The sequence below is a fragment of the Canis lupus genome, chromosome 25 (genome assembly GCF_003254725.2).
Source record: "Canis lupus dingo isolate Sandy chromosome 25, ASM325472v2, whole genome shotgun sequence".
In the NCBI taxonomy this organism is placed as follows: domain Eukaryota; kingdom Metazoa; phylum Chordata; class Mammalia; order Carnivora; family Canidae; genus Canis; species Canis lupus.
The window spans coordinates 42,755,132-42,779,738 of NC_064267.1; the positions used below are offsets into that span (position 1 = coordinate 42,755,132).

At 42.5% G+C, this 24,607-nt stretch overlaps 1 protein-coding gene across 2 annotated transcripts in view; it reads right to left on the reverse strand.

Annotated features, from left to right (window-relative positions):
- Positions 1–3,126: 3,126 nt before the first annotated feature.
- LOC112669869 (nuclear body protein SP140-like protein) overlaps positions 3,127–24,607 on the reverse strand; it is a 42,482-nt gene continuing 21,001 nt past the window's right edge. Inside the window, exons 2-6 of one of the 2 annotated variants that reach the window (XM_049101315.1) lie at positions 11,839–11,995; positions 10,533–10,701; positions 7,621–7,704; positions 4,371–4,520; positions 3,127–3,530 (exon numbers count right to left, since the gene is read on the reverse strand). In XM_049101315.1, the coding sequence (XP_048957272.1) occupies positions 3,436–3,530; positions 4,371–4,520; positions 7,621–7,704; positions 10,533–10,701; positions 11,839–11,995 (655 nt within the window). In that variant the 3' untranslated portion in view covers positions 3,127–3,435. The remainder of the gene's footprint in view (positions 3,531–4,370; positions 4,521–7,620; positions 7,705–10,532; positions 10,702–11,838; positions 11,996–24,607) is intronic. The other variant, XM_049101316.1, reaches the window with a different exon arrangement.

Consider the following 24,607-nt stretch of genomic DNA (forward strand, 5'->3'; position numbering starts at 1 on the left):
TAAATATTTTTTAAAAGTTCTTATTTTCTGAACATATTGCTACAACATCAAAACATGAGCACGTCTATTCAATCAACAGTGCTCATACTATTAAAATATGAATTTATAACAATTTCTTATGTCTTTGCACACAATAGAAAAAGGTACTGCAGAGAAGGGGATTTTAATATCATTAATTCATTTTCATTGTTTGGTGCTTAGAGTAAAATGCATCAGGAAAAAGTAGCTCTGAATTCAGATTCCTAGAATCCTCAAACCCAAGACTTGCACACCAAAGCTGACACAATTTTTGGTGGTGAGCTAGAAGCTTCCTGGCGCTCTTCTCCAACATTTGTTTTCAAATAGTTGTCACTGATGTTCTCTGAATAAATGAAAAAATTTCCTTGCTCACTGCAGTGTGTGTGACCCACCAACATAGAATTTAAGGAACAGAGGTTTATAAAGTTGGCCAGGAAAGGCATGCCCGCTGAAACAAGTTTCCTAAATCACAGCCCAAACCAGTTAATAAGGCAATAAACCCACAATCTTTGGCATTATCTTTTCCACCAAACAATGTCTACTGGACAAAAGTCTATAAGTAAACGTGTAACCTGACAAAGTCAGACCCTCATTAGGAGTAAACGATAAATCAGAACATGTATCCTGTTGCTTTCCTGTCGTATTGCCAAGTGTGGATAATTTGTCTTCATCGCCTGATAGGCCTCTATCTGTCACTCTGGGAGAATATTACAATACGTTTGATTAACAACTTACCATTTCTAGAGACTTGAACAGTAATAACCTGGCAAGGTTAGCAGTACACTGCAGAAAGGAACACACAGCAATAACTTTCTAGACTGGTGGAGACGTGAGCTGCCAAGGTGGTTTTCCTTTATTCCTCTAAAGAAAGTTAACCAGCTAAAAAAAAAAGAAAGAAAAAAAGAAAGAAAGAAAGAAAGTTAGTTAACCAGCTTAGAGCTAATTTAGCAATCTTGCTTGGACATTCCTTATTACCCACTATATGATTCTCTGTTCCTTAACGCTCCAGAGTCCCTGGGAAGCCTGCTAATAATTCCAGGTGGTGACCTGGAGGCTCCTGGTCTCCTCCGCAGCCCTCCCTTCCACGCACTGCTCTCTCTGCAGAGCAATCAGACTGCCCGTATGTGGCCAAGGAACCAACGGAGAAGGAAATTCCTTAAGAAACCTATGTGTTATACTGTATGTTGGCAAACTGAACTCCAATAAAAAAATATAAAATAATAATAATTAAAAAATAAAATAAAAATAAATCCCTAATAAAAAAAGAAAGAAAAGAAAAGAAAGAAAGAAAGAAAAGAAAAGAAAGAAAGAAAGAAAGAAAGAAAAAAGAAAAGAAAAGAATGAAAGACCAGGGAAGATCATGAAACTCCCCACATTCCGGTCTGTTCTTTGAACTCAACACACCCCCTTGGTTAACACTGTTTTAGTTGCCATCACCAGGAGCTGAGAAAATTGGGTAGTTGGGCCGTGTTGTGATATTTTGCTAAATTCCTGACACCTCGCCCTTCTACTTCCAATCCTTCCTCCTAATCCCTACACACTTTCTCCGCCTCTATTGCTTGCCCAGGGCAACATTGGAGGATGGATCCGGGAATGAGTGTGTGGATCAGAGCCCTCTCCCCTCCTGCCTCCTTGCCCCCAGTCCCACTCAACTCCCTCACCAACCCAGAACCTGTTGACATCATTTCCCTGAATAATAAGTAGACTTCTAATGTTCAAGATATTAAACATTGGTTAACAACAGATGGTGGGAACACCCTAAAAAATAAATTTAGTTTTTTTTTACTTACGAAAAATATAGCAAGCAATTAAAATGAATCTTTTTGGGGACAAATATGCCTTTTGACATTATCTTCTCTGCTATTATACCTAGTGTTTATTTCCAAATTAATTTTGTTCATAAAATCCATGAAAGAGAAACAGTAACTGCTTGATATAAGTTATAAATCCTGTAAAACTAACATTTACAGATGTGTCTGGTTGTTTTCTCCCCTTCCAAAGGAAAACACATCTGCTGAATTGAGATCTGAGCCTCCAGAACAATGGTCCTGGTGCTGCCTTAAATTCTCCATATGACTTTGGAAAGGATTCTTAAACAGTTATGTGCCAGAGTTTTCTCACCTACAAAACCAGGATAAAAAATAGTTATTACACCTACTCCTTACTGATGTTTTAGAATTATGAGATATTATTTCCTAAATTATTTTTTGAAAAGTTTGGATATAAGCTAATGGCACATCGGAGAACACATGTCAAGATGACTTATTTGGGCTTTTGGGGGTCTTTCCAAGTTTCCAATAACAATATAGGCTTCAATGCAATCAAAAATCACTTACCTTTTTTTGTGATCTACAGATGATAGAGGTTAGTTAAGGCAGAAATCAATACCTCCATTGGAGACATCAGTATGAACAGGTGTGGGGTTTTTTTCTGACACCAACTGTGTGGTGTCTTTTCCAATGATAAATAGGTCATTTCAATACCAGTCAATTCTCCAGCTCTTCCACACCAACTGGGTGTTGAACAATTCAATTCAGTTCTGACACTAACCACCCAGAGTTAGCACCGACCACACAGGGTAAGGGCCCAGTCCTACATGACTTCCCCTACTTCAGACACCAGCTACAAAATGGGGTCCCCAAGCTATCCATGTATCTTCCCAACAAATTATAAATCTGGGAGTTCTCCCAATGCCCCCTTAGGTCCAAAAATTTGCTAGCATGACTCACAGAACACAGGGAAATGCTCTACTTATGATTACAGTTTTATTATAAAGACCGCAACTCAAGAACAGCCAAATGGAAGAGATAGATAGGGCAAGGTACGTGGATGCCAGGGCTTCCACGCTCTCTCCAGCATGCAACCCCCCAGCACATCAACGTATTTACCAAGTCAGGGGCTCCCAACCCCATTGTTCAGGGTTTTTTACTACCAAGGTTTAATCATGTAAGTACACTGGTTAAATCATGGGCCATTGGCGATTGAACTTAATCTCCCACCTCTCATTTCTCCCCAGAGATTGAGGGGTGAAACTGAAAGTTCTAACCCTCTAACTCTCATAGACACCCTCTCACCGCTCAGGAAACTTCAAGGGTCTGGGAAACTGGGTGCCAGGAAGTAGAAACAAAGACCAAATGCCTTTTTTTTTAATCATACCACAAGAGGCAAGATCACGTGGAAGGAAAAACAACAAATAGAAATATGCTAGCTTGTTTCTACTCCAATGTTGACACATGAACATACATATTCAGTGACTAGGATCTTGTCTGCCACATTTTTCAAAATGGCACACGAGGTAAGTACAGAGAATGTGTTCCCAGCATCGACTGGGCCATCGGCTGTAGAGTGCACTCCAAGTACAACACGTCAGGAAGCAGGACCTCTGAATTCAGATGCCTGATGGTCTGTAGCCCAAAGCTAGCAGCCCTCGCTCTTCTCATCCGGGCCTTGTCCTGGTGCTGAGCTCAGAGCTTCTGGGGGCTCTTCTTCCTCGCTGGATTCACTGCTGATCACTGCACAAAGAAACAAAACCCCTTAGGGATCTCAGCGTGGGGCCAAGGAACCAGCAGGAAACCCCATAATGGGGGGATGCCAGGAAAGATCCAGCTGCTGGGGTAAGCTCTGGGGAGGAATGTCCCTGCTCCAGATGGTGCCCATCTTCTCATGGAATCCTGGGCCTACAGGTTAACAGCGGGGCTCCAGGCACTCTCCCTGGACGCTGTGTAAGGACAGGTGACCACAGTGCCCAGCTCTAGTCATCTTGCTCCCCATCTTCTGACCACTCACTCCCTTCTTCCCCTTGCAGCTGTCTCTCCCCACTTCCCTACCTCTGCTTCTCTTTCTCACAGCTCATACCTCCTCTCTCAGCTCAGCATGTTCTCCTCAGCACTCTCTGTTTCCACCTGATGTGTCTTTTTGTCCCCTTATCTCTTCTTGCCATCTCGCTCTACACACCTCCTTAGCGGCCCCCGTTCAGTACCTTTCCACTTCACCCCCAGTTCTCCTCTGTTAGGCAAAATCTCCTTCCCTGAGCACCAGGGTCTCCCTCTCCTGCATCCACCCCGTCCTCCCTGGGCTGCCTCCTGACACCTTCGCTGCGACACACGCAGTGTCACCACATCAGACTCCCTCGGCCAGCCTTTATAATGTCTTCTTTTCTTTTCTTTTTAGGATTTTATTTATTTATCAGAGAGAGAGAGCATGCACAAGAGGGGAGGGGCAGAGGGAAAGGGAGAAGCAGACTCCTTGCTCAGCAGGGACTCAATCCTGGGACCCCAAGATCATGACCTGAGCTAAAGGCAGATGCTTAACCAACTGGGCCACCCAGGCACGCCTCCCTCGGCCAGCCTTACTGATTATTTCTGATGCTTGGTCACACGCTATCCCTGCTGGCTGGCCTTCTTGGTTAGTTCTGAGGTGACAAGATGCAATCGTCTTCTGCATATTCACCAGATCCACAACACAAGATTGTACTGGGTTTTCAGATCTGGAGAGCTCTGTCCCTGGAATACATACATAATGATCCAGAAAGAACCCTCAGCTGTCTCCCCGACCCCCTGCTCCCCTCTCTCCCCACTCCCCCTGGGAGGGTCGCCCTAGCACTACCCCTTGCCTGCTCACCTACTGCCTCGCTCTGTGTCAGGACCTCTGTGTCCTTCTCTCTCCACCTCTCTGGGGCTTTCCTTTTTACCCTGAAATCCACCTTTTTGTTTTTCCTCTTTTCTCTTAACCTACTATTCTCATTCACTCACTGAAAATTATCTTGGCTGAATTTTGTGTTTATTCTTATGTCCTTTTCCACAAAGGTGGCTTAGTACATGCCTACATAAATATACTTAGAACAGTTTTTATAAAATCCTCCATACAAATACATCAGTAATGTAATGTTTGCCAACACATGGCAAAATGTTTGCCAGCCCCTTCAGGGCTTTGGAAACACTGTCCCCGGGGACGACGGCCTGCAGCAGAAGCTTCTATGAGGTGGCCTCCCCCTGATGCTAAATATCCCACCACGTCTCCTCTCTCTTGGCCTCATTGGCCTCCAGCAACGTTCCATTCACTCCCACTGAACACTCTGTCTTCAGGGTTTCTTTGTGTCCCTCTCTACCTTCTCTTTTATTGGCATTTGCTTTGTCCATATGATCTTTGTCACTCTCCCTTGTGTAAATTGTCAGTTTATCTCCTCTCAGCCATGGCTCTCATGTCCTCTCTCCATCTCTGTTTTTCTCAGGCTTACCTGGACCCTCTACCTGCCTCTAGGCCCCCAACCCTAGTCTTGTGTGTTGTCCTCATGTCAAAGGTAGCATCCTTCCATCACTCCAGATTTCTCACCAGGCTTTGACCACAACTCAGAGCCCCTTCCCCACCTCTACCTCTAGGATCTTCTCCAGTGATCCTGCTTACTGGCCAGTCTGGCCATCACACACATTATTTCCATGCTCCTGTGACAACTTCTGGCAAGGCGGATAAAGCTGCCTCCCTGCCAAACCTCCACCCAATGGGAGAAGTTTGGATCTCATGTCCATTTAGGTAAAACCATGCTTGCTCCTAAAACTCATATTGGATGGTCCAATCCACCTACCTGTCTGCACTCGTCTTCCACACAGGGCACCCTCCTCCACTGAGGATGCCAGCTCCCCTTTCTGTCTTGCTTCCAGGCCAGGGGTAGGATGAGGAAAGCAAGAGGCCCAAGGCCCCTAATTTAAGGAGGCACCTACTCTTGGGTTCTCTTTAAATTTCGCCCCCTAGGCCCTACAGATCTCACCTCACATCTTAGAAAATGTGCCTCCCTCACATCTTAGAAAGTAGTCAGAGGCTGGGCTCAGGTGCCTGGCCTCTGACCCCTCCACATAATGAGCTATCCAGATAATAGGTCATCTATGACACAGGATTCAATCAGTTACCTTGCCTATCACCCAAGAAGGCTGCACACCTTCTCTGACTTCCTCTTCCTTTGTTCTTAAAACTTTGGCTTCATCAGGTGCTGATGAGTGAGAAAAGGAGAGACCAGAGCCAGTGACCAGAAAACAAGCTAAGGAGTGGCCACACTGAGCTCTGAGGTTGGAGACAAAAGTGAGCTGCTCCTTGTGCAGAAAGACTTCCTGCTCCAAGACTCCGCCCAAAACCCAACCAAGTCCGGCTCTGCCTCTCTCCATCCAATTAGACCTCAGTCCCTTTCTCCCTCCATGTCCTACCAGGATCCAACCTGCAGGCATTGCTGCTCCCATCCTAGGATGATATGTCTGCATACCAGACTCCACTGTCTTCTGTTTCCTCATGTTCCTGTCTCTCTTTCCCGCAGCCACACTCTCTGCTCAGTCCCTCCTGCCTCCGCCTTCCTGACAAGCTCTCTTCCATCACAATTTCCCAACTTCCATGTCAGGCTAAACTGGTATCTCCTTTCTTGTTCTCTCTGACTTGCTGATTGCCTCCACTTAATGCACAGAAATGAAAAGATATACCTTTTAGTGATAGCAGTAGCTCTTGGCAGTAGGAAGAGGGAAATGGGGAGTGAAGTGGGGTTGCCCATTGAGGCAAGTGGTATGTTTTGAAAGTAGATAGAGGGGGATCCCTGGGTGGCTCAGCGATTTAGCACCTGCCTTTGGCCCAGGGCATGATCCTGGGGTCCCGGGATCAAGTCCCGTGTCAGGCTCCCTGCATGGAGCCTGCTTCTCCCTCTCTCTGTCTCTCTCTCTCTCTCTCTGTCTCTCTCTCTCTCTCTGTCTCTCATGAATAAATAAGTGGGATCTTAAAAAAAAAAAGAAAGTAGATAGAGGTGACAATGACACAACTTTGTGAATGTACCAAATATCACTAAACCGTACACTTTAAAGTGGTTAATTTTATGCTATGTGATTTTTACCTCCATGAAGACACACACACACAGGCTCTGGGTTCAGAATGCCTGGGTTCGCCCTTGCTCATTGGACCCCAGGCCAACTGCACACACAGTCTCTAGATTTTGGTCCCCTTATCTGCAAAATGGGCACATAAGCAATGCTAACCTCCAATGGCTGCCTGAGTGCTCACCCCACCACTGCCAGAGCAAATGTTCTGCCATGAGGTGTAAATAACATGGTTATTTTTATTGTATCTTAACCTTTTCTTCTCTTTCTTTCCCTCCTTCTCTCTCTCAAAGTACTCACATCCTCCCCTCCACCTTTCTATCCCTTCCTCTTTTTTCTCTGTGAACAACTAACTGGCTTTCTTCTTGAATATCTGGGCTTCTGAACAACATCCCCCACACTGAGATGGGTCCCTTCTGCCATCGTCAAAGGTCTCCTCTTTGTCATTGACCATGGGCCAGAGTTCTTAGCCTTTCACAGCTTCACACTGACGGTCATCTCTGGAAACTCCTAATTCGCACTTAGGTTCTTGCTTCACTCTCCAAATTATGGGGCAGAAAGTCTCTCTTTGCCACCTTTTGTCTTGGATTCCAGAGTCATGTCATTTTGGAATCAATACAAAGCCACACTCATCTGCCTGCCTCATGTCCCTCTAGCATCACATTCCCTCTAGCATTCCTCTAGCATCACAGTTGCCCTTCCTGAGTTCTATCCTCTTTGTAACCAGGAAACAAAGGTTGTATTCTTTCATAGTTACCTTGTTCACAGCTTGGCTCAGTGCTGGGAAGTTTTTGTGTCTCCTCGCTATCATCTTCCTGGGGAAAATATTTGTCTTCAATTACTAAACAGAGAAAAAAACTAATTAGTGGTTTCAAGCAAGTCATCACCACCTCATAATTAAGCATCTGGACCCCCCAAGAATCCAGGAATTGAGCAGGGCCTTCTGGACCCCGGATCAGTTAATCTCAGTGGCTCCTAACTTGATGGTGTTTATTCCTTTCCCTGGGACATAGAAGAGAAAAATACACACATGCAAATCCTATAGGTGATGAGCCTGTTGGGTTTAAAGATTATGGAGCAGTGGGAAAGTTATAAACAGTAATTAATCACTCAACAAAATGACCAGAGAAGAGTGAAAGCTAATCTCATTATAAATTCTGTAAGTGGAATGTGTCTGTGAACTGTAGGAAGGAAGAGAGAGAATTCTTCTGGAGAAGAGCAAGGCTCACAGAGAGATCCATGAGTATAAAAGAGAAAGCCCAGCTGCTCTAAGGATGCTGCTAGAGGAGAAGAGGGTTGGGGCAGGGAAGGTGAGTGCTTCCCAAAGAGACAAAGCAGAGGACACCTGGAGGAATAAGACAGACCTCCCAGGGGCCCAGATCCCAGGAACAAAAGAAGGACACTCTTCAGCTCTGAGCAGGGAGCACAGCTTGCAATGCTGGAGGATGGCCCACAGGCCTGCCCCAGCAGCTGGGGAGGCCACCAACCAGGGGAGGCAGGGACATCAGCCCAGCGCCTCTGCCTGTAGGTGACCCAGCACACATAGGAGGAAAGAAATAAGCCAGGAAGCCTGAATGGGGAAGGGAGGGAGGAGAGGGAGATGGGGCCATGTCTACAGGGATTCCAGGGAGGAGGGGACACCAGGGAGGAAGAGAACCTGCTGCCCCAGGGCCCATGGCAAGAGCTCCTCCTGGGGTAGGGCCTGCTAGGGTGAGTTCCACAGGACAGTGGGAACCATGGGTGCTTTGTCATCCCACGACCTGGACTCAGATCCTGGCAAAACCAGGTAGAAGAAAGGAGGAGAACAAAGGGAAGGATGAAGAGGGCCAGTGCAAGTGGGCAGTCCCACGGGGGCTTAAGGGGCCCTGAGTGTGGGATGAAGGTTGGCACCAAGCAGCAGGAGAGAATGCTACACCCCACCCCACAGCCCCCAGATTCTTGACTTTGGGTCACTGACCCATAGCTTCTGTGGACAACAGAGTCTGAGAGGCAATAGCTGCTACCTCCCCAGGGGCAGGTGGGCGGCAGCAAATGTAGGTGCAGGTCCCCCACCCCCCGACCCCAGCTGGGGGAACCTGGAACCTAACACAGGTGATGTGGACACTTAACCTGGAGAGAATCAGAGCCCCTGAGATGTGGGCAGTACAGGTAACCGCCATTCCCTTTGTTCCCATGGCCTGGGACATCCTGGTCACATATATAATATTGACCTAAGACATGTAACTTTGTCTCAATGAAGCTTTCAACAATTATTGACTTGAAATTTGTTCCTAGATATTTGATTATTTCTATTCCTTTCTCTAACTCAGGTATTAATATAGAAATTATTGTTCTGGGGGGAGGGCAAAAGAATCTGTCTTCTCGCATGCATCATTTTCAGGAATATAAACAGAAGTATCTTTTGGAGGAAAGGGCACAGGAATCTGTTTTCTCCCAAGGCACTTCTGAGGATAGAGTTGATTACCTGAATGTTGAGGACTACATTTTTTTGTCCCTAAAACACTATATAAAATGGATTTTAATAAATTTCTGCTTTAACACTTAAAAAAAAAGAAAAAAAAAGAAATTATTGTTCTGGATGCCTGAGTGGTGCAATGGGTTGAGCATCCCACTCTGAGTTTCTGCTCATATTGTGATCTCAGGGTCCTGGGATCAAGCCTGGCAGCAAGCTCCTTGCTCAGCGCCATCTACTTGAGATTCTCTCCCTCTCCCTCTGCTCCTTCCCCTGCACTCTCTCTTTCTCTCTCAAATAAATAAATAAATCTTTAAAAAAAAAAAAAGAAATTTAAAAAAATAAATAAATAAATAAATAAAAATTAAAAAAGAAATTATATTGTTCTTATTTTAATCAATGTACTATTTTCACAAATTAACACACTCCCTACTTTATTTCAGCTTCTTTTGATTTTTCCCCTTGCTTAAGAATTGATGTTACTTCCTTATTTTTATGAAAATAAAACTCCAATTCCTCAGAAACCACACAATCTGCCTATGACCATCATGTCATAATCAGCCCTCCTTACTGCCTTGCCCTTCCACATGCAGGCCTTGCTTCTGTGCTGGGGGGGTTCTTGTGACTTCTTGATTCTTTATGTGGAGCTAACTTTTTATCAGACTATCTCAGATAAGGTTTTCTGTGGGAATTGGTGACAATCTGGTCATCTTAGAAAAATGTCACAACGTGCCCAGGAACACTTCCTCTTTATCAGGCACCCATGACACAAAATAATTACACATTCCTGGAAGAAGAAAAAGGGCTGTAATTAAACCTACATGAGGTCCTAGCAGAGTAATCATCTGATGGATAATTTTAATGTTAAGACCAGAGAACACATCAGTTTCTATTAGTGGTGACTCATTCACACTGACAATCACAGATCCTGGGACAGGGTACACATTTCGTGAATACTTGTTAAACCATGAACAAGGGGTAGTGGAAAGAGAGGTGGGCGGGGGGTTGGGGTGACTGGGTGACAGGCACTGAGGGGAGCACTTGACGGGATGAGCACTGGGTAATATGCTATATGTTGGCAAATTGAACTCCAATAAAAAAATAAATTTTAAAAAATCCATTTGATTGCAAAAAATGCCTGTTAAACCAACAAATGAGTGAATGAATAAATGAGGAGTAGACCTGGACCCTAAAAGGGAGAGGAGAGTATTGATTACCATTTTTGAAGATTCCAAGAACATGAATTAAGGCAGGATACTCCTTCAGATGAACCCTGCTGAACAGGACTTGTAGAAGTGACCTATCAAAGGTCTTCTCAAGGCAGCAGAGGACATCATATGCCACTTTCTCTACAGGAATTAAGTTTCTGTGGGCTTCCTGAGATTTCTTTTAAAAAAGTGCAATGAGAAAAGAATATAAATAATTTCAAAATTAAAATAGTTTCAAAGTTAATCACTAGGAAGTGATTGCATAGAACATTCATTCCACTTTCCCAGGTAGATAGACTATTATTTTTCATGTAATATTTTAGAACTTCTTAAATATTTGATCAACTGCTTAAAATAACAAATGAACTCTTCTTATTGACTTTTGAACTTTCATCCTGCGTAGGCTGTTTCAAGAGTAGACCTTATAGTAATTCTGTTGGCCTCACAGCAACTACTGCCTGTCCTCCAGGTATGAGGAGTCCTGAGAGGGCTTCAGGATGTAGGCAGATGGTCCTGCCATTGCTGTAAGGAGCACATGGGGAACTGCACAATCATATGGTACAGAGGTAGCTCCTCTATTTCCCTGGGAGAGCTCACTGATCCAAATTTACTTGAATGCTAAGACTCTAGAACCACCTTACAAAACATAAACCTTTAAAGACACAATAGCAAGGCAGAAAAAATTGACTTATAATAGCACAAAATCCCTGGGGATTTCATTTGACATAGTGGATTTTATAATGGAATACTGCCCCAGTGCTCTTAATTATTTTAAGTTTGTTTAATTGGGATCCCTGGGTGGCGCAGCGGTTTGGCGCCTGCCTTTGGCCCAGGGCGCGATCCTGGAGACCCGGGATCGAATCCCACATCGGGCTCCCAGTGCATGGAGCCTGCTTCTCCCTCTGCCTATGTCTCTGCCTCTCTCTCTCTCTCTGTGACTATCATAAATAAATAAAAAAGTTAAAAAAAAAAAAGATTTAAGTTTGTTTAATTTTGTTATACTATATAAATCGCTAGACATTTGCAAAGCTATCAGTTTCAATTCTGCCATAGGACTATTCCCATCCATCTCACTGCAACATGTCCCACAGAGAACAAGGGCTTTAATTAGAGCAGAAGCATGGTTATCGAGGTCTGCTTGCCCTGTCACCCTCGACCTTATAAGAGGATTAACTCACTTAAAAGAGTCTTTCCATGAAGAGTATGGAAGGACCATCAGTTAGTTAGAGATACTCTAAATTCTGAATCCAGGATTCCACACATAAATTAGTGTGGGGCTGGGTTATTATGGGGAGATATAATAAACTTCACGTACATTATAGATGTCTTCCGTGATAAAGGAGCGGTCTCTGAGGCTTTCAAGGAAAGGAAATGGCTTTGTTATTGCATTTGCTATCTCCACCTTATTTTCCTTGAAGTGATTCAAAAGAGCCTCATGGGAAATCTTCTTGTTCTGGCCTATTGAAAACATCCTAAGGAAAAAAATACAATGAGAGAATGAGCATCAAGTTGCCCTTCCCCTCCCCCCCAAAAAAACAAAAACAAAAAACAAGCAAACAGAAAAGTCTAGGTAGGCCCAGATGTTTCCCTTGTAAATTCTTTAAAATATACATTTAAGAAAGGCTATTACTGATCTTACACTGATTCTGCCAGTGAATAAAGAAAAAAAAAGGAAAACAGTCCAACTTCTAGAGTTTGACAGCATCATCTTGATACAGAAAACCTGACAGAGACACTACAAAAATGAAAAGCACAGGTTGCTATCTCTCCTGGACACAGGTGGAAAAACATGTTCCTACATAATGTTAGCAAATCAAATCCAGCAATAGATAAAAAGGATAAATACATCATAACCAAGAAAGTAACTTTCTTAATCTAGTAAAGGGTATACACCAAAAAAAAAAAAAAAAAAGCTAAAAACCAACAAATATGCCTAACATCATACTTCAAGGTGAAATATTAAGTATTTTCCCACTCAATTTGAGAATAAGATAAAATGTGTACTGTCTCCATTTCTATTAAACAATTACTAGACATTTTAGCCAATGCAATAAGGTGAGAAAATAAATTTTTAAAATATACCTGATAGGGAAGAACTATAACCACTATTATTTGCAGCTGATGAGATTGTATACTTAGAAAACCTAAAAGAATTTATAGACAAATTTTAGAATTAATTAGTAATTGAACAAGGTAATTAGACTCGAATAGATCAATATATATTTCTATATACTTGCAGTAAACAAATTGAAACACAAATAGAAATCAGTATCATTACCAAAAGCATCAAAAACCATCAATAATAAAGACAAAGCCAATAAAAGAAGTGCAAGAACACTACACTGAAAAATCATAGAACATTTGCTAAGAGAATTTAAAGAAAGCCAAAATAAATGCAGAGATATACCATGTTTATGGATTTGAAGACTAAATAGTGTTAAACTGTAAATTCTCCCCAATTAACCTACAGATCCAATATAATTTCAATAAATTGCAAGTGGAGGTAGACAATAGGTCCCTGGGTCCAGTGCTCTGGACCACTGCCACCATCAATGCAAGAGAAGAAATGTCTCAAGCAGAACTCCTCTCTGGGGGCCTCCTTTAGGATGCTTCTCTGAATGAACATGTCCTAGAACCTGGGGTGGTCTCAGAATGATCGATCTCAAGGATTACATCATTGAAAGCCCTCCTCTCATGGTGACAACCCAGCAAAATGGCCCTGTGGCTAGCCTTCGAAGGGATGAGATGGAATTGAGATTGGTGCCATCCCCCAATACTGAACTCCCCATGGTGGCCATACAAGGCTTGTCCTTGACCTACAACCAGACAGGACTGGGGATGTCTTTAGAAGTTTTATGGATGATCTCCAATCCCAGGGAAAACATAAGATTCTGGAGCTTCCTGACCCTCAGGGACAGGATGTCCCCAACCATGGTGGGAGTTGGTGAAACCCACAGAGCAAGGGCTACTGCTGGTGCTTGGCTGGGGCCTCCACCTCCTGCAGTAACTATGCAGAAAGTCAACATATGAAGGGGTGGTGGGACACAGAGCTAACTCCTCCCCCCACCACCACCCTGGAGGTGGCCAGTTGGTTTTGTTGCCTTTTTAACTGTTTTCTGATCCCCTTCTCATATTTGAACTCTGAGTGACAGTACTAAGGTGTCATACTAGTTTTTTCTTGCTTTTTGGTAAGGGAATGAATTCATTATACCTCTGGGGTTGTTATGGGTTAGCTATCCCAACAAAACCTGGCTGGGTCTGCTCTCTCCTGACCCCAGCCCACTCTGTGGTGGCCTGTTCAGTGAAGGAGCCTTTCTCTCATGCACTGGTTATATGGAGGGCATCAGGTGGAAGGCTGCCCATAACCTCCCTGTCTGTGATGTTCACAACAAAGAGAAAATCTGCTGGAATAGATTCCTGAGGACTAGAGAGAGCTCAACAAAACATTGGTTTCAAATAAGATTTTTCTGGAAATTGACAAACTGATTTAAAAATATACATGGAAATGCCAAGCTTAGCCAAGACAATCTTGAAAATGAATAACAATGTTTAACTTGCTATAGAGTTACAGTGATTAAGACAATGCAATATGGGCACAAAGATTTTTTTCCATATATCCTCCGCCATCATTCAACAAATTATTTAAAGTGTCTTTAAAATACTTAAAATGTGTAAGTAGAAGTTAAGTGTAAATTGGAATGAAAATAAAAAGAAAGGGGGGATGAGACATAAAACCAAGGTCTGAGAGATTTGGTGGGACTGTGGCTCTGAGCCAGGGGTCCGTAGACCCCACATTGAGAAACATGCATCTCTTTGGTCTTCAGGCTATTTCGAGCTGGGAATAGGTAGACAGTCAGTATTAACTATCTCCACTTCTATTTTCCTTTATCTTCTTTGGGCCTCCAGCGAGGTTCAAAGAGTGAAGGTGAAGCTTTTCTCAAGCCCCATCTTCTCTCCTCCGTGGTTGGAACCATGTGCTCCCAGGGGAAGAGGGCTGACTTAGTGGTGAATTGCAGAACACTGATTGTTGTTTCAGTTCTGGTGATGTAGTGGATTTATCAGCAGACAGATAAAAAGGAATGAGGGTTCATAAGCTACAGGAGAAATATCCAATTTTCAGCTGAAGTGGAGGAAATCTCAGTAGAATTCACACAAACCTACATATTAAGGAGATTGACAGATCTACGTTGGGAGTACTTCGCTTAGAAAAAGAGGACATTCAGACCAGGTCCCCCAGAGCTCCTCTGTCCTAGACCACCCATCCACACAAGTCATGGTAATCCATTCCTCTGCCTTTCCAGTCACTGGTTCATGGATGGTCAGGACTAAGCCAGTGTGGACCAATGAGTTGCTAGAAGTTTGCCTACTGCTTTTGTGTTAAACAAGCCAGTCTTTTGCTCCAGGTGGCTCTAAAGAAGGCAGCATGTCCTCCAGCTGCTGCTAGTAACCATAACAGGCACCCACAACTGTAAGTTCGAGCTGGTGCTCGGGCATCAGAGCAGAAAGATGAAAAAGTACTCAGACGACTAATGGCATCATTGGGCCACTGAATCAACCAGCCTTGAAATCTGGGTCCAAATGCCAGATTTTCCATTACAAATATATTCTCTTTTTTTTTATATATATTCTCATTTTTAAGCCAATTTGGGTTAAGGTATTTGTTAACTTGTAACATCCAGAAAGTATCCTAACTTTTAAAATCCTCAAAAACTAGTATGTGAAGAAAAAAGGCTTCTGAAATAAAAATAGATATGTTTAAGAACAAGATTTTGGCTTAGTAGTCGAGATGTGAAGGGTAGAAAAGGTAAATGATGCTCTGCTCTTCATAACAGCATCAGACCCATGGGCAGAAGACAAGGTCAGAACCTAAGAAGCAGGCTGAACTTTGAAAGGTCCTGCTGGAACTTGAAGTGTGTGACTCTGGAGGCCTTTTCGTGACACATGACATTCTGCTCCCCCAGGGACAGTTCAGATTATTCAACGCCTGGAATGCTGAGAAGCAGAGGAAGATTGGAGGCTTGTGCAAAAGCAGGGTTCAGTAGATATGTTAGTCCTTACTGGACCAGTGGGGTAACCATCTTTGTCAGCTTCCCCAATGGCTTTAGTTCAGGGTTCCGTATTGAAAGATGAGTCTGGGCTGAGACAAAAGTTTATTACCCAGAGCAGGAGGCTCCCTGGGCCCTTGGAATTCAAAGTAGGGGCAGCAGCAGGAGCAGTGGCTACTGTAGCTGCAGAATAAAGAGTCCGGGCTTCCTTGTGGATGAGAATTGGAAGCAAAGAGCAGGAAGGAGCCTGGGAAATTTGGGTGGGAATGTTCGTTGCCAATTCCCAGGTCTCCTTCCAAGAAGGGACATCAATAGGTATGACACTCCTGGTCCCTCCCTAACCCTCCTCCTTCCCATGAGGGATAAGCTCTTAGATGTTCCTGGAGAAAAAGCACAGGCTATAAGTTATGATCTCTTCCTGCCTGTCTCTCTGGAGCTAGCCTGAGGGCAGAGAGGAGGCCGCAAGGCTAGTACTCCAGGTGTAGGCATTGTGAGAGCAGACCCTGCCTGGCTGTGGTGAGGTCCCTAATCATAGTGCCCACTGTGAGGAAACTCATTGTTGTGACATAACTAAGCCATGTCTCCCAATCTAGTTTTGATTCATAAAAAAACTGATGTCATAATCTCCAACTATCTGACTTCTCTCTCTCTCTCTCTCTCTCTCTCTCTCTCTCTCTCTCTTAAGTGGCTTTGAAATATAGCATGTAAAAGGCATTATTATGGGATCCCCTTAAATCCCCACAAAAAACAAGGTAAATACAGAGCATTAGCCTTTGCTTGGAGATGTGCCTGTTACAAATGAAACTGCCTCCCTGGACAGGCCCAATAGTGACTCACCACTGTCTGCCAAAACATAGGGCTCAAAGGGCAAACAGAAATCAAGAGGTTTTAAATATCCAGCATGGATCCTGCAAAGAAAAAGGGAGTCACAAGCAGTCTTGGGAACAATTACAAAATTGACAAGAAGACAAATGCCACTTTCTGAAAAAAGAAGCCATTCAGATATGCAGATCTCCCCGACGATGTGGGTAGCATAGTGCCAAAATTGGCCTTCAAGCGGGAACTATCCTATTAAAATTAAGTTCTACGATGGACTCTCAACACTAACTGGTGACTTTCCTTCCCTCTATAGTTTGAGCTGTCTGTTCTCCACACCCCAGATTGAAGAAGTCTCTGCTAGATTCTGATGGCTGTAGGAGTCCTGGGATTGGGGAATTGTCACAGATTATACATTGCTAGCTTGGCTACAAACTAGCTTGTGTCAGGTTTTTTTCTCTTTTGTGGGTTGGAACCAGATTTGTGATATTTTTATTCTTATTAATTATATTTGTATATTTATGTAATTATATTATTATATTATTATTATTATTAATTCTTATTATTCTGGTAACCCTCTTGTCTCTTGGAATTAAGAAATAAGAGACCCACGGTTGGATGCGCCTAGACTGGTAGTGCTAAGAGGAGCACAGGCAGCTGCAGCCAGAAGGATGAGAATCTGGACTGCATCCAATTCTCTGCAGCTAAGTCTAAGTTCCCTCTGCCAGAGGAAACTTTGGGGCCATAATTTCTTTGGGAGACTAGCCTAAAAACCAGGGGAGATTTCATTTTGGTTCCTTAATTTTACTATGGGATTTAATAATGGGAGGGGATGTCAGGAAAGATAGCAAAATAGGAACTGCCAGAAATCCATCTCTCCACTCAGACAACAACCGTACTAGCAGAAGCTGTCTGAAGTCATCACTTTGGCACTCCTGAGTATATTTGAATGTTCGCAGCTTCCAGGAGAAAGCCTACCCAGGAAAGCGTGGCTAACTTTGGCCAATTTCAGCCTTTAACACTACAGTAGCCATCTATCCCCCAAGCCCAAGCCCAGCAGCAGGCAGCTGTGCCCACATTTCTCAAGTGGCTTGGTGCAGCCAGCGGGGGCCAATAAGGAATTAGTCTTCCAAATATTAGGATTCTGTGCCCTGATTGCTGATGACAGCTTTTCATCGCTGGGGTGTAGGCATAGAAGCAGGCAGCCATTGATGGAGTCCCAGTGGTTGGGGTGGTTTCCTGGGGCCTTAAAAGAGCTGCACCTCGTTTTTTTGCTAGTTGGTTTGTTTGTTGACTCAGTTTCCTTTCAGTTTCTTCCCTTTTAGAAGCCAGACGTTTATGATTCAGACCTTCAAAAGCAACAATATAGGGGAATTTAGAAAGCCACTGTGCACCTACCCAGGGACAGATGCAGGCTAAAAGACCTAAGCTTTCTCCTCAGGCTCATCCTCAGCCCAGAGTTATATGGCAACCATTTCTTTAAAAATGGAAGGAAGGGGCAGCCCGGGTTTAGCAGCTCAGCGGTTTAGCACTGCCTTCGGCCCGGAGCCTGATCCTGGAGACCCGGGATCGAGTCCCACGTTGGGCTCCCTTCATGGAGCCTGCTTCTCCCTCTGCCTGTGTCTCTGTCTCTGTCTCTGTCTCTGTCTCTCTCTCTCTCTATCTCATGAATAAACAAATAAAAATCTTCAAAATAATATAAATAAAATTAAAATGTTAAGGAAGCAATTACATCTACATATCATCCAAAAGAAGTAAATACTTCAAAAAAAATCTAACTAAAGAAGTGAAAGACTGCCATGGCATGCTGAAACTACCAAATATTGCTGAAAGAAATTAATGAAAGCCTATAAATGGGAAAAAAATCTCACGTTCATGGATTGGAAGACTTAACATTTTATGATGTCAGCACTACCCAAAGCAGTCTATAGGTTCATCACAATCCCTATAAAAATCCCAAAAGCCTTTTCACAAAAATGGAAAGCTGATTCTCAAATTTATATGGAATTGCAATAGACTGAATAGCCAAAAAAATCTTGAAAAAAGATAAAATTAGAAGACACACACTTCCCAACTTTGAAACACAGTACAAACCTACAATGATTGAAACAGTATGGCACTGGCATAAGAACAGGCTTATGGAACAGTAAAATAAAATAGAGAGATTAGAAATAAACCCTCATACATATGGTCAGTTGATTTTCAATAAGGGCTCCACTAGCATTTAATGAGGAAAGGATAGTCTTTTCAGCAAAAGATGCTGGGAAGACAAGAGATCCACATGCAATAATCCCCACATACATAAATTAACTCAAAATAAATCAAAGACTCAACATTAAGAGGCAAAACTATAAAATGAGGGAAGTCCTTGTAACACTGGGTTTGGCAATTATTTCATGGATATGACACCAAAAGCATAGACAACAAGAGAAAATAGATAAATGGCACTTCATCAAAATTAAGACCTTTTGTGCATCAAAATACATTACCAAGAAAGTGAAAAGACAAACCCACAACTGACATCATACTCAACAGTAAAAAGCTAAAAGCTTTTCCTCTAAGATGGGGAATAAGACAAAGACGTCCATTCTCACCACTTCTATTCAGCATGGTACAGGAAACCTAGCCACAGCAATCAAGCAAAAAATAAAGTGCATTCAAATTGGTACAGAAGAGGGATGTCTGGGTGGCTCAATGGTTGAGATTTCAGCTCAGGGTGTGATCCTGGGGTCTGTGGATCAAGTCCCACATCAAGCTTCCCACGAGGAGCCTGCTTCTCCCTCTGCCTATGTCTCTGCCTCTCTCTGTGTCTCTCATGAATAAATACATAAAATCTTTTTTAAAAATTGGTACAGAAGCAGTAAAACTGTCACTATTTGCAAATGATATGACACTATGTATAGAAAACTTTAGAGACTCCATCAAAAACTATTAGAACTAATAAATCCAATAAAATTGCAGGATACAAAATCACTATCCAGAAATCTGTTGTGTTTATATACACTACAACAAACAAACACAAGGAGAAAATAAGAAAACAATCTCACTTAATACTACATCAAAAAGAATAAAATAACTAGGAATAAATTTAACCAAGGAAATGAAAGACCTGTACTCTGAAAACTATAAGACACTGATGAAAGACATGGATTAGAAGAATTATTATTAAAATGTACATGCTACCCAAAGCAATCTACAGACACTGTAATCCTTATCAAAATATCAACATTTTTCACCTAACTAGAACAAATAATCCTAAAATTTGTATGGAACTACAAAAGACCCCAAAGAGTAAAAACAATCTTGAAAAAAAAAAAAAGAAAACTAGATGTATCACACTCCCAGATTTCAAACTATCCTACCAAGATATAGTAATCAAAATGGTATGGTGCTGGCACAAAAATGGACATATAGATCAATGGAACAGAATAGAAAGCCCAGAAATAAACCAACAGATAAATGGTCAGTTAATCTATGGTAAAGGAGGCAAAAATATAACATGGGGAAAAGGAAGTCTCTTCAATAAATGGTGCTGGAAAACTAGACAGCTACATGCAAAAGAATAAAACTGGACCACTTTCTTACACAATATACAAAAATAAACTCAAAATGGATTAAAAGCCTAAATGTAAGAGAAAAAACCATAAAATTCCTAAAAGAGAACAAAGGCAGTAAACTTATGGACTTAGTCTTAGCAATATTTTTTTTGCGGGGGGGATCTGGCTCCTCAGGCAAAGGCAACAAAAGCAAAAATAAACAATCAGGACTGCATCAAACTAAAAAGCTTTAGCACAGTGAGGGAGATCAACAACAAAATTAAAATGCAACTTACTGAATGGGAGAGGTTATATCCAAAATGCATAAAGACCCCATAACAACTCAACACCAAAAACACAAACAGTCCAATTTAAAAATGGACAAAGGACCTGAATAGACAGTTTTCCAAAGAAGACATACAGACGGCCAGTAGACACATGAAAAGATGCTCTTCGGGGAGGGAGTATAAATTGGTACAGCCACTATGGGAAACAATATAGAGGTTTCTCAAAGAGTTAAAATCAGAAATATCATATGATTCAGCAATTCTACCTCTGGGGAACTGGTGGGTAGCAAGGATGAGCAAAATAGGTGTAGGAGATAAAGAAGTAAAAAATTCCAGTTCAAAGTAAATAAATCATGAGGATGAGAAGTTCAGCATGGAGAATATAGACAATAATATTAAAGTAACTTTATAAAGTGACAGATGGGAACTACACTTACCATGGTGAGCATTTCATAACACATAAAAATGTCAAATTACTATGTCGTGCACCTGAAACTAATATAGTAGTGGATGCCCACTATGATTTAAAAAATAAATACTTTTTCGGGATCCCTGGGTGGCGCAGCAGTTTGGCGCCTGCCTTTGGCCCAGGGCATGATCCTGGAGACCTGGGATCGAATCCCACATCGGGCTCCGGGTGCATGGAGCCTGCTTCTCCCTCTGCCTGTGTCTCTGCCTCTCTCTCTCTGTGTGTGACTATCATAAATAAATAAAAATTAAAAATAAATAAAAAATAAATACTTTTTAAATAATAAATAAATAAATAATTAAAAAGAAAATGAAAAGACAACCACAGGACAGGGTGGGGGGAATATTTGCAAGACAAAAATCTGATTAGGGATTCATATTCAGAATATATAAAGAACGTGTGAAGCTTAACAACAAAAAACCACAAAGAACTCAATTCAACACGGGCAAACAAGTAAACAGTTCTCCAAAGAAGATATACAAATGATCAACATGCCCATGAAAAGATGCTCCACATCGTTAATCATCATGCTAATGTAAATCAAAACCACATGGAGGTACCACTTCATACCTACCAGGGTGGCTGTAATAAACATTTTTAAAAGAAACAACCCCCCCCACCACCACACACACACACACACACACACACACACACTAACAAGTTATTGGTGAGGATGTGAAGAGACTGGAATCCTGGAGCATTGCTGATGGAAATGTTGAGTGGTCTAGCCACTGCGGAAAACAGCTTAGAGGCCCAAAGAATTAAAGGTAGAGTACCACGTAACCTAGCAATTCCACTCCTGAAGTGGGGCCCCTCAGAACCAACCAGTGGGCAGGGGTATCTGAAGTTGCAGGTACTAGTTCATTCTTTTGACCCAGTTGGTAAAGAACCACTGCTTGGAGCCCCTTCAAGGGCCCTCCTCCACCACCTGCTGCCCTAGTCACCCTCACCTCCCACCCCTCAAGACCTCCCAAATCAGCAACCTGGTGCCAATGAGTCCTTAAGGAACCTGCTCCAGCCTTCCAGGGTGATCGTTCTCTTTAGAAGATACGGAGCAGAATGAAAGCAAAGAGACTACTGTGGGACTTTGTTCTGATTTGATTAAGTGAAATCTCGTTTTGAATTTGCGTTCTGCCTCCCCATCCGGTGCTTTCGGGACTTTTTCCTCTTTCCAGATTTGTTAGAAAGTCTACACTGCCCTCTCACGGCAGAATCTTGATATTGTAAGTCCCCTTAAGACCCATCTCGTACTTTTTGCTCTGAATTCACCCTGTTGTCCATCCTGGAAAAAGAGAACTCTCTTCTCAACCCTGTAACGGAATAGCTCAATATCAAGGTTAGAAGGGCCATTATGTCCTTCGAGATAAGAGTGAAATAACTTAGGAATTGGTACATGAGATGATTTTCCAGATCTAGACAGAGAAGTCTTTGTTCACATTGTGAGGGAGGTCCTGTGTCTTTGACTCTTTCCCACCCCCTTTCTGAGCTGTCCATTTTCCTAGGTTCTTGAAATATTCATTGGGTTTCAGGCTTCCCAAGAACAATGTATGCCTGGACTCTGGATTTCCCCCTTAGGCTGGAAAGCTCTGAAGTGAGCCCCACTCTGAGGACTCATGAAGGAGCGATGGGGTATCTGAAGTGTCAGAGCAGTGACATGGCTTCTGGAAACCCATCTCGACAGCCTCCACCATTGCACAGAGCCTGTTGGCTTCTGCTGGCTTGTCCTACAAATTCTCCACTCTGAGTGCTTCCCACAAGTAGAATCTCAATGGTTACTTGAACAGAGAAGAAAGGGGAGTAAAACCACTGGAGTTGCATTCATGTTCCTATTTTCAAAAAACAAACCAAAACAGCTTCATACAAATATAAAATACCAATGGTTTTAGTCAATTCATTAATTAATGAGGGCCCCAGAAAGGCATTAAAACTAGTTCAAAGGAGATTTGGAAGGAGTGAGATTTATGTCCGTCAAGGCAAAGGAATGCTGAAATGAATTTGTTAATATATACAAAACTGGTTACTATCCTACTGGGCAAGAAATTATCTGAGGTCATCTTTTCTAGCAGACAGTAAGTGATTGCACCTCTCCCAGACAAAATCCATGTGCATTACCATGGCCAAGACTCATTTACAAAACTTTCTGATAAGAGTCATTTATGTTATTATAGGTTTTCTGCTAGTTAACCTCTACCTCTTACAGTTATAAAATACCTGAGGCAATAAAAATTCAGTCGAAGTTGGATAACCAGCACTGCGCTAAAAGAATAACCAGTGATCTCTTCATTTTTCTTGACCATGTATGAAATAGGATGTGTACATTGATGTTTTAAGGAACTGGGGCATGATGGTCCCCAGCCTCTGGTTGTCAGCATTCCCCTCCTCCTTTGTTCATATAAATGCCAAACTTGTTTATCACTTTTGAGCCCATAGGTGGTTTTCTCCTATGACATTGTCAAGTATGTTTATGCCAGTTGTGGGGGCACTGAAGTCCCACTGAGCCAGGTTGGCATCCCAGAGGGCTCAGTGTGGGATAGCACAGAAGAGCACCTGCATCTGGACTTTCTAGGTGGGTCTGGAGCAGACTTGTTCTTTAAAGGATCAGATAGTAAATTTTTAGGCTTCACAGACCCAGAAGCTCTCTGCAGCAACTACTCAGTCACTAGCACAAAAGCAGTTCTAGACAAAATGTAACAAATTATGTGGCTGTGTTTGGGTGCCTGGGTAGCTCAGGACATTTAAGCATCCAACTTTTGATTTCAGCTCAGGTCACGATCTCAGGATCCTAGGATCAAGCCCTGTGTTGGGGCTCTGCACTCAGTGGGCAATCTCTTGAAGACTCTCTCTCTCCCTCTCCCTCTGTTCCTCCCTCCGCTTTCTCTCTCTCTCTCTCTCTCTCTCTCCCTCCCTCCCTCCCTCTCAAATAAAAATAAATAAATCTTTTAAAAAATCATGTAGCTGTGTTTCAATAAAACTTTCAAAACATGCACTGGGCTGGATTTGGCTCATGGTCCATAGTTCATCAATCCCTAGTGTATTAGACTGCTCAGGCTGCATTATAAAATGCCACCAACTAGGTGACTTAGACAACAGGTATTTATTTTCTCACAGTCTTGGAGGCTGGAAGTGTGTGCTCAAGGTATTAGCAAATTTGATTTCTCTTGAGAGCTCTCTTCCTAGCTTATAGATGGCCATGCTCTCACTGCGTCCCTACATGGTCTTTCTTGTGTACAGGAATAGAGATAAAGAGAGAGAGGGAGAGATCTCTAATGTCTCTTCCTATTCTTAAAATACCACCAGCCCTATCAAGTTTAGGCCCCACTTTTGTGACTTCACTTAACCATTATTGCCTCCTTTGGGCTCCGTTTTCAAATAGAGTCACATTAGGGGTTAGGGCTTCAAAATACCAATTCAGTCCATAACCTGGTATAGAAAATATAGCAGTCTTCATTCATTCATTCATCCAGTAAATATTAGTTGTGTTTACAGTAAGCCAGCCCTAGACAAATCCAATCCTAGCCCTTGCCAAGCTTTGATGCAGCAGAGGAGGCAAAGTTTAAACAAGGAATTTTAATAAAATGCAAAGACAAAGTTAGCAGGCCAAACAAACATAGTGCAATGAGAAAATTACATTTAATGTGAAACACAAATGTTTATTAAAATGCTGAGTTTGAAGTCTTGGTGATATATCCAAGTAGAGATGTTATTCAGATGAAAAAATATATTGAATTGAGAACTCGGAATGCAGTTCTAGGCCTCAGACATTTGGAAGTCATTGAAACCATGGGAGTGGTTATGGTTGCCTAGGAGAGCAAATGGCACAAGATGAGCAGTATAAGTGTCTACACCAGTGGTTCTCAAACTTGAGCAAGCACCGGAGTTACCTAGAGGGCTTCTTAAAACACAGATTGCTAGGTCCCACCCACAGAGGTTC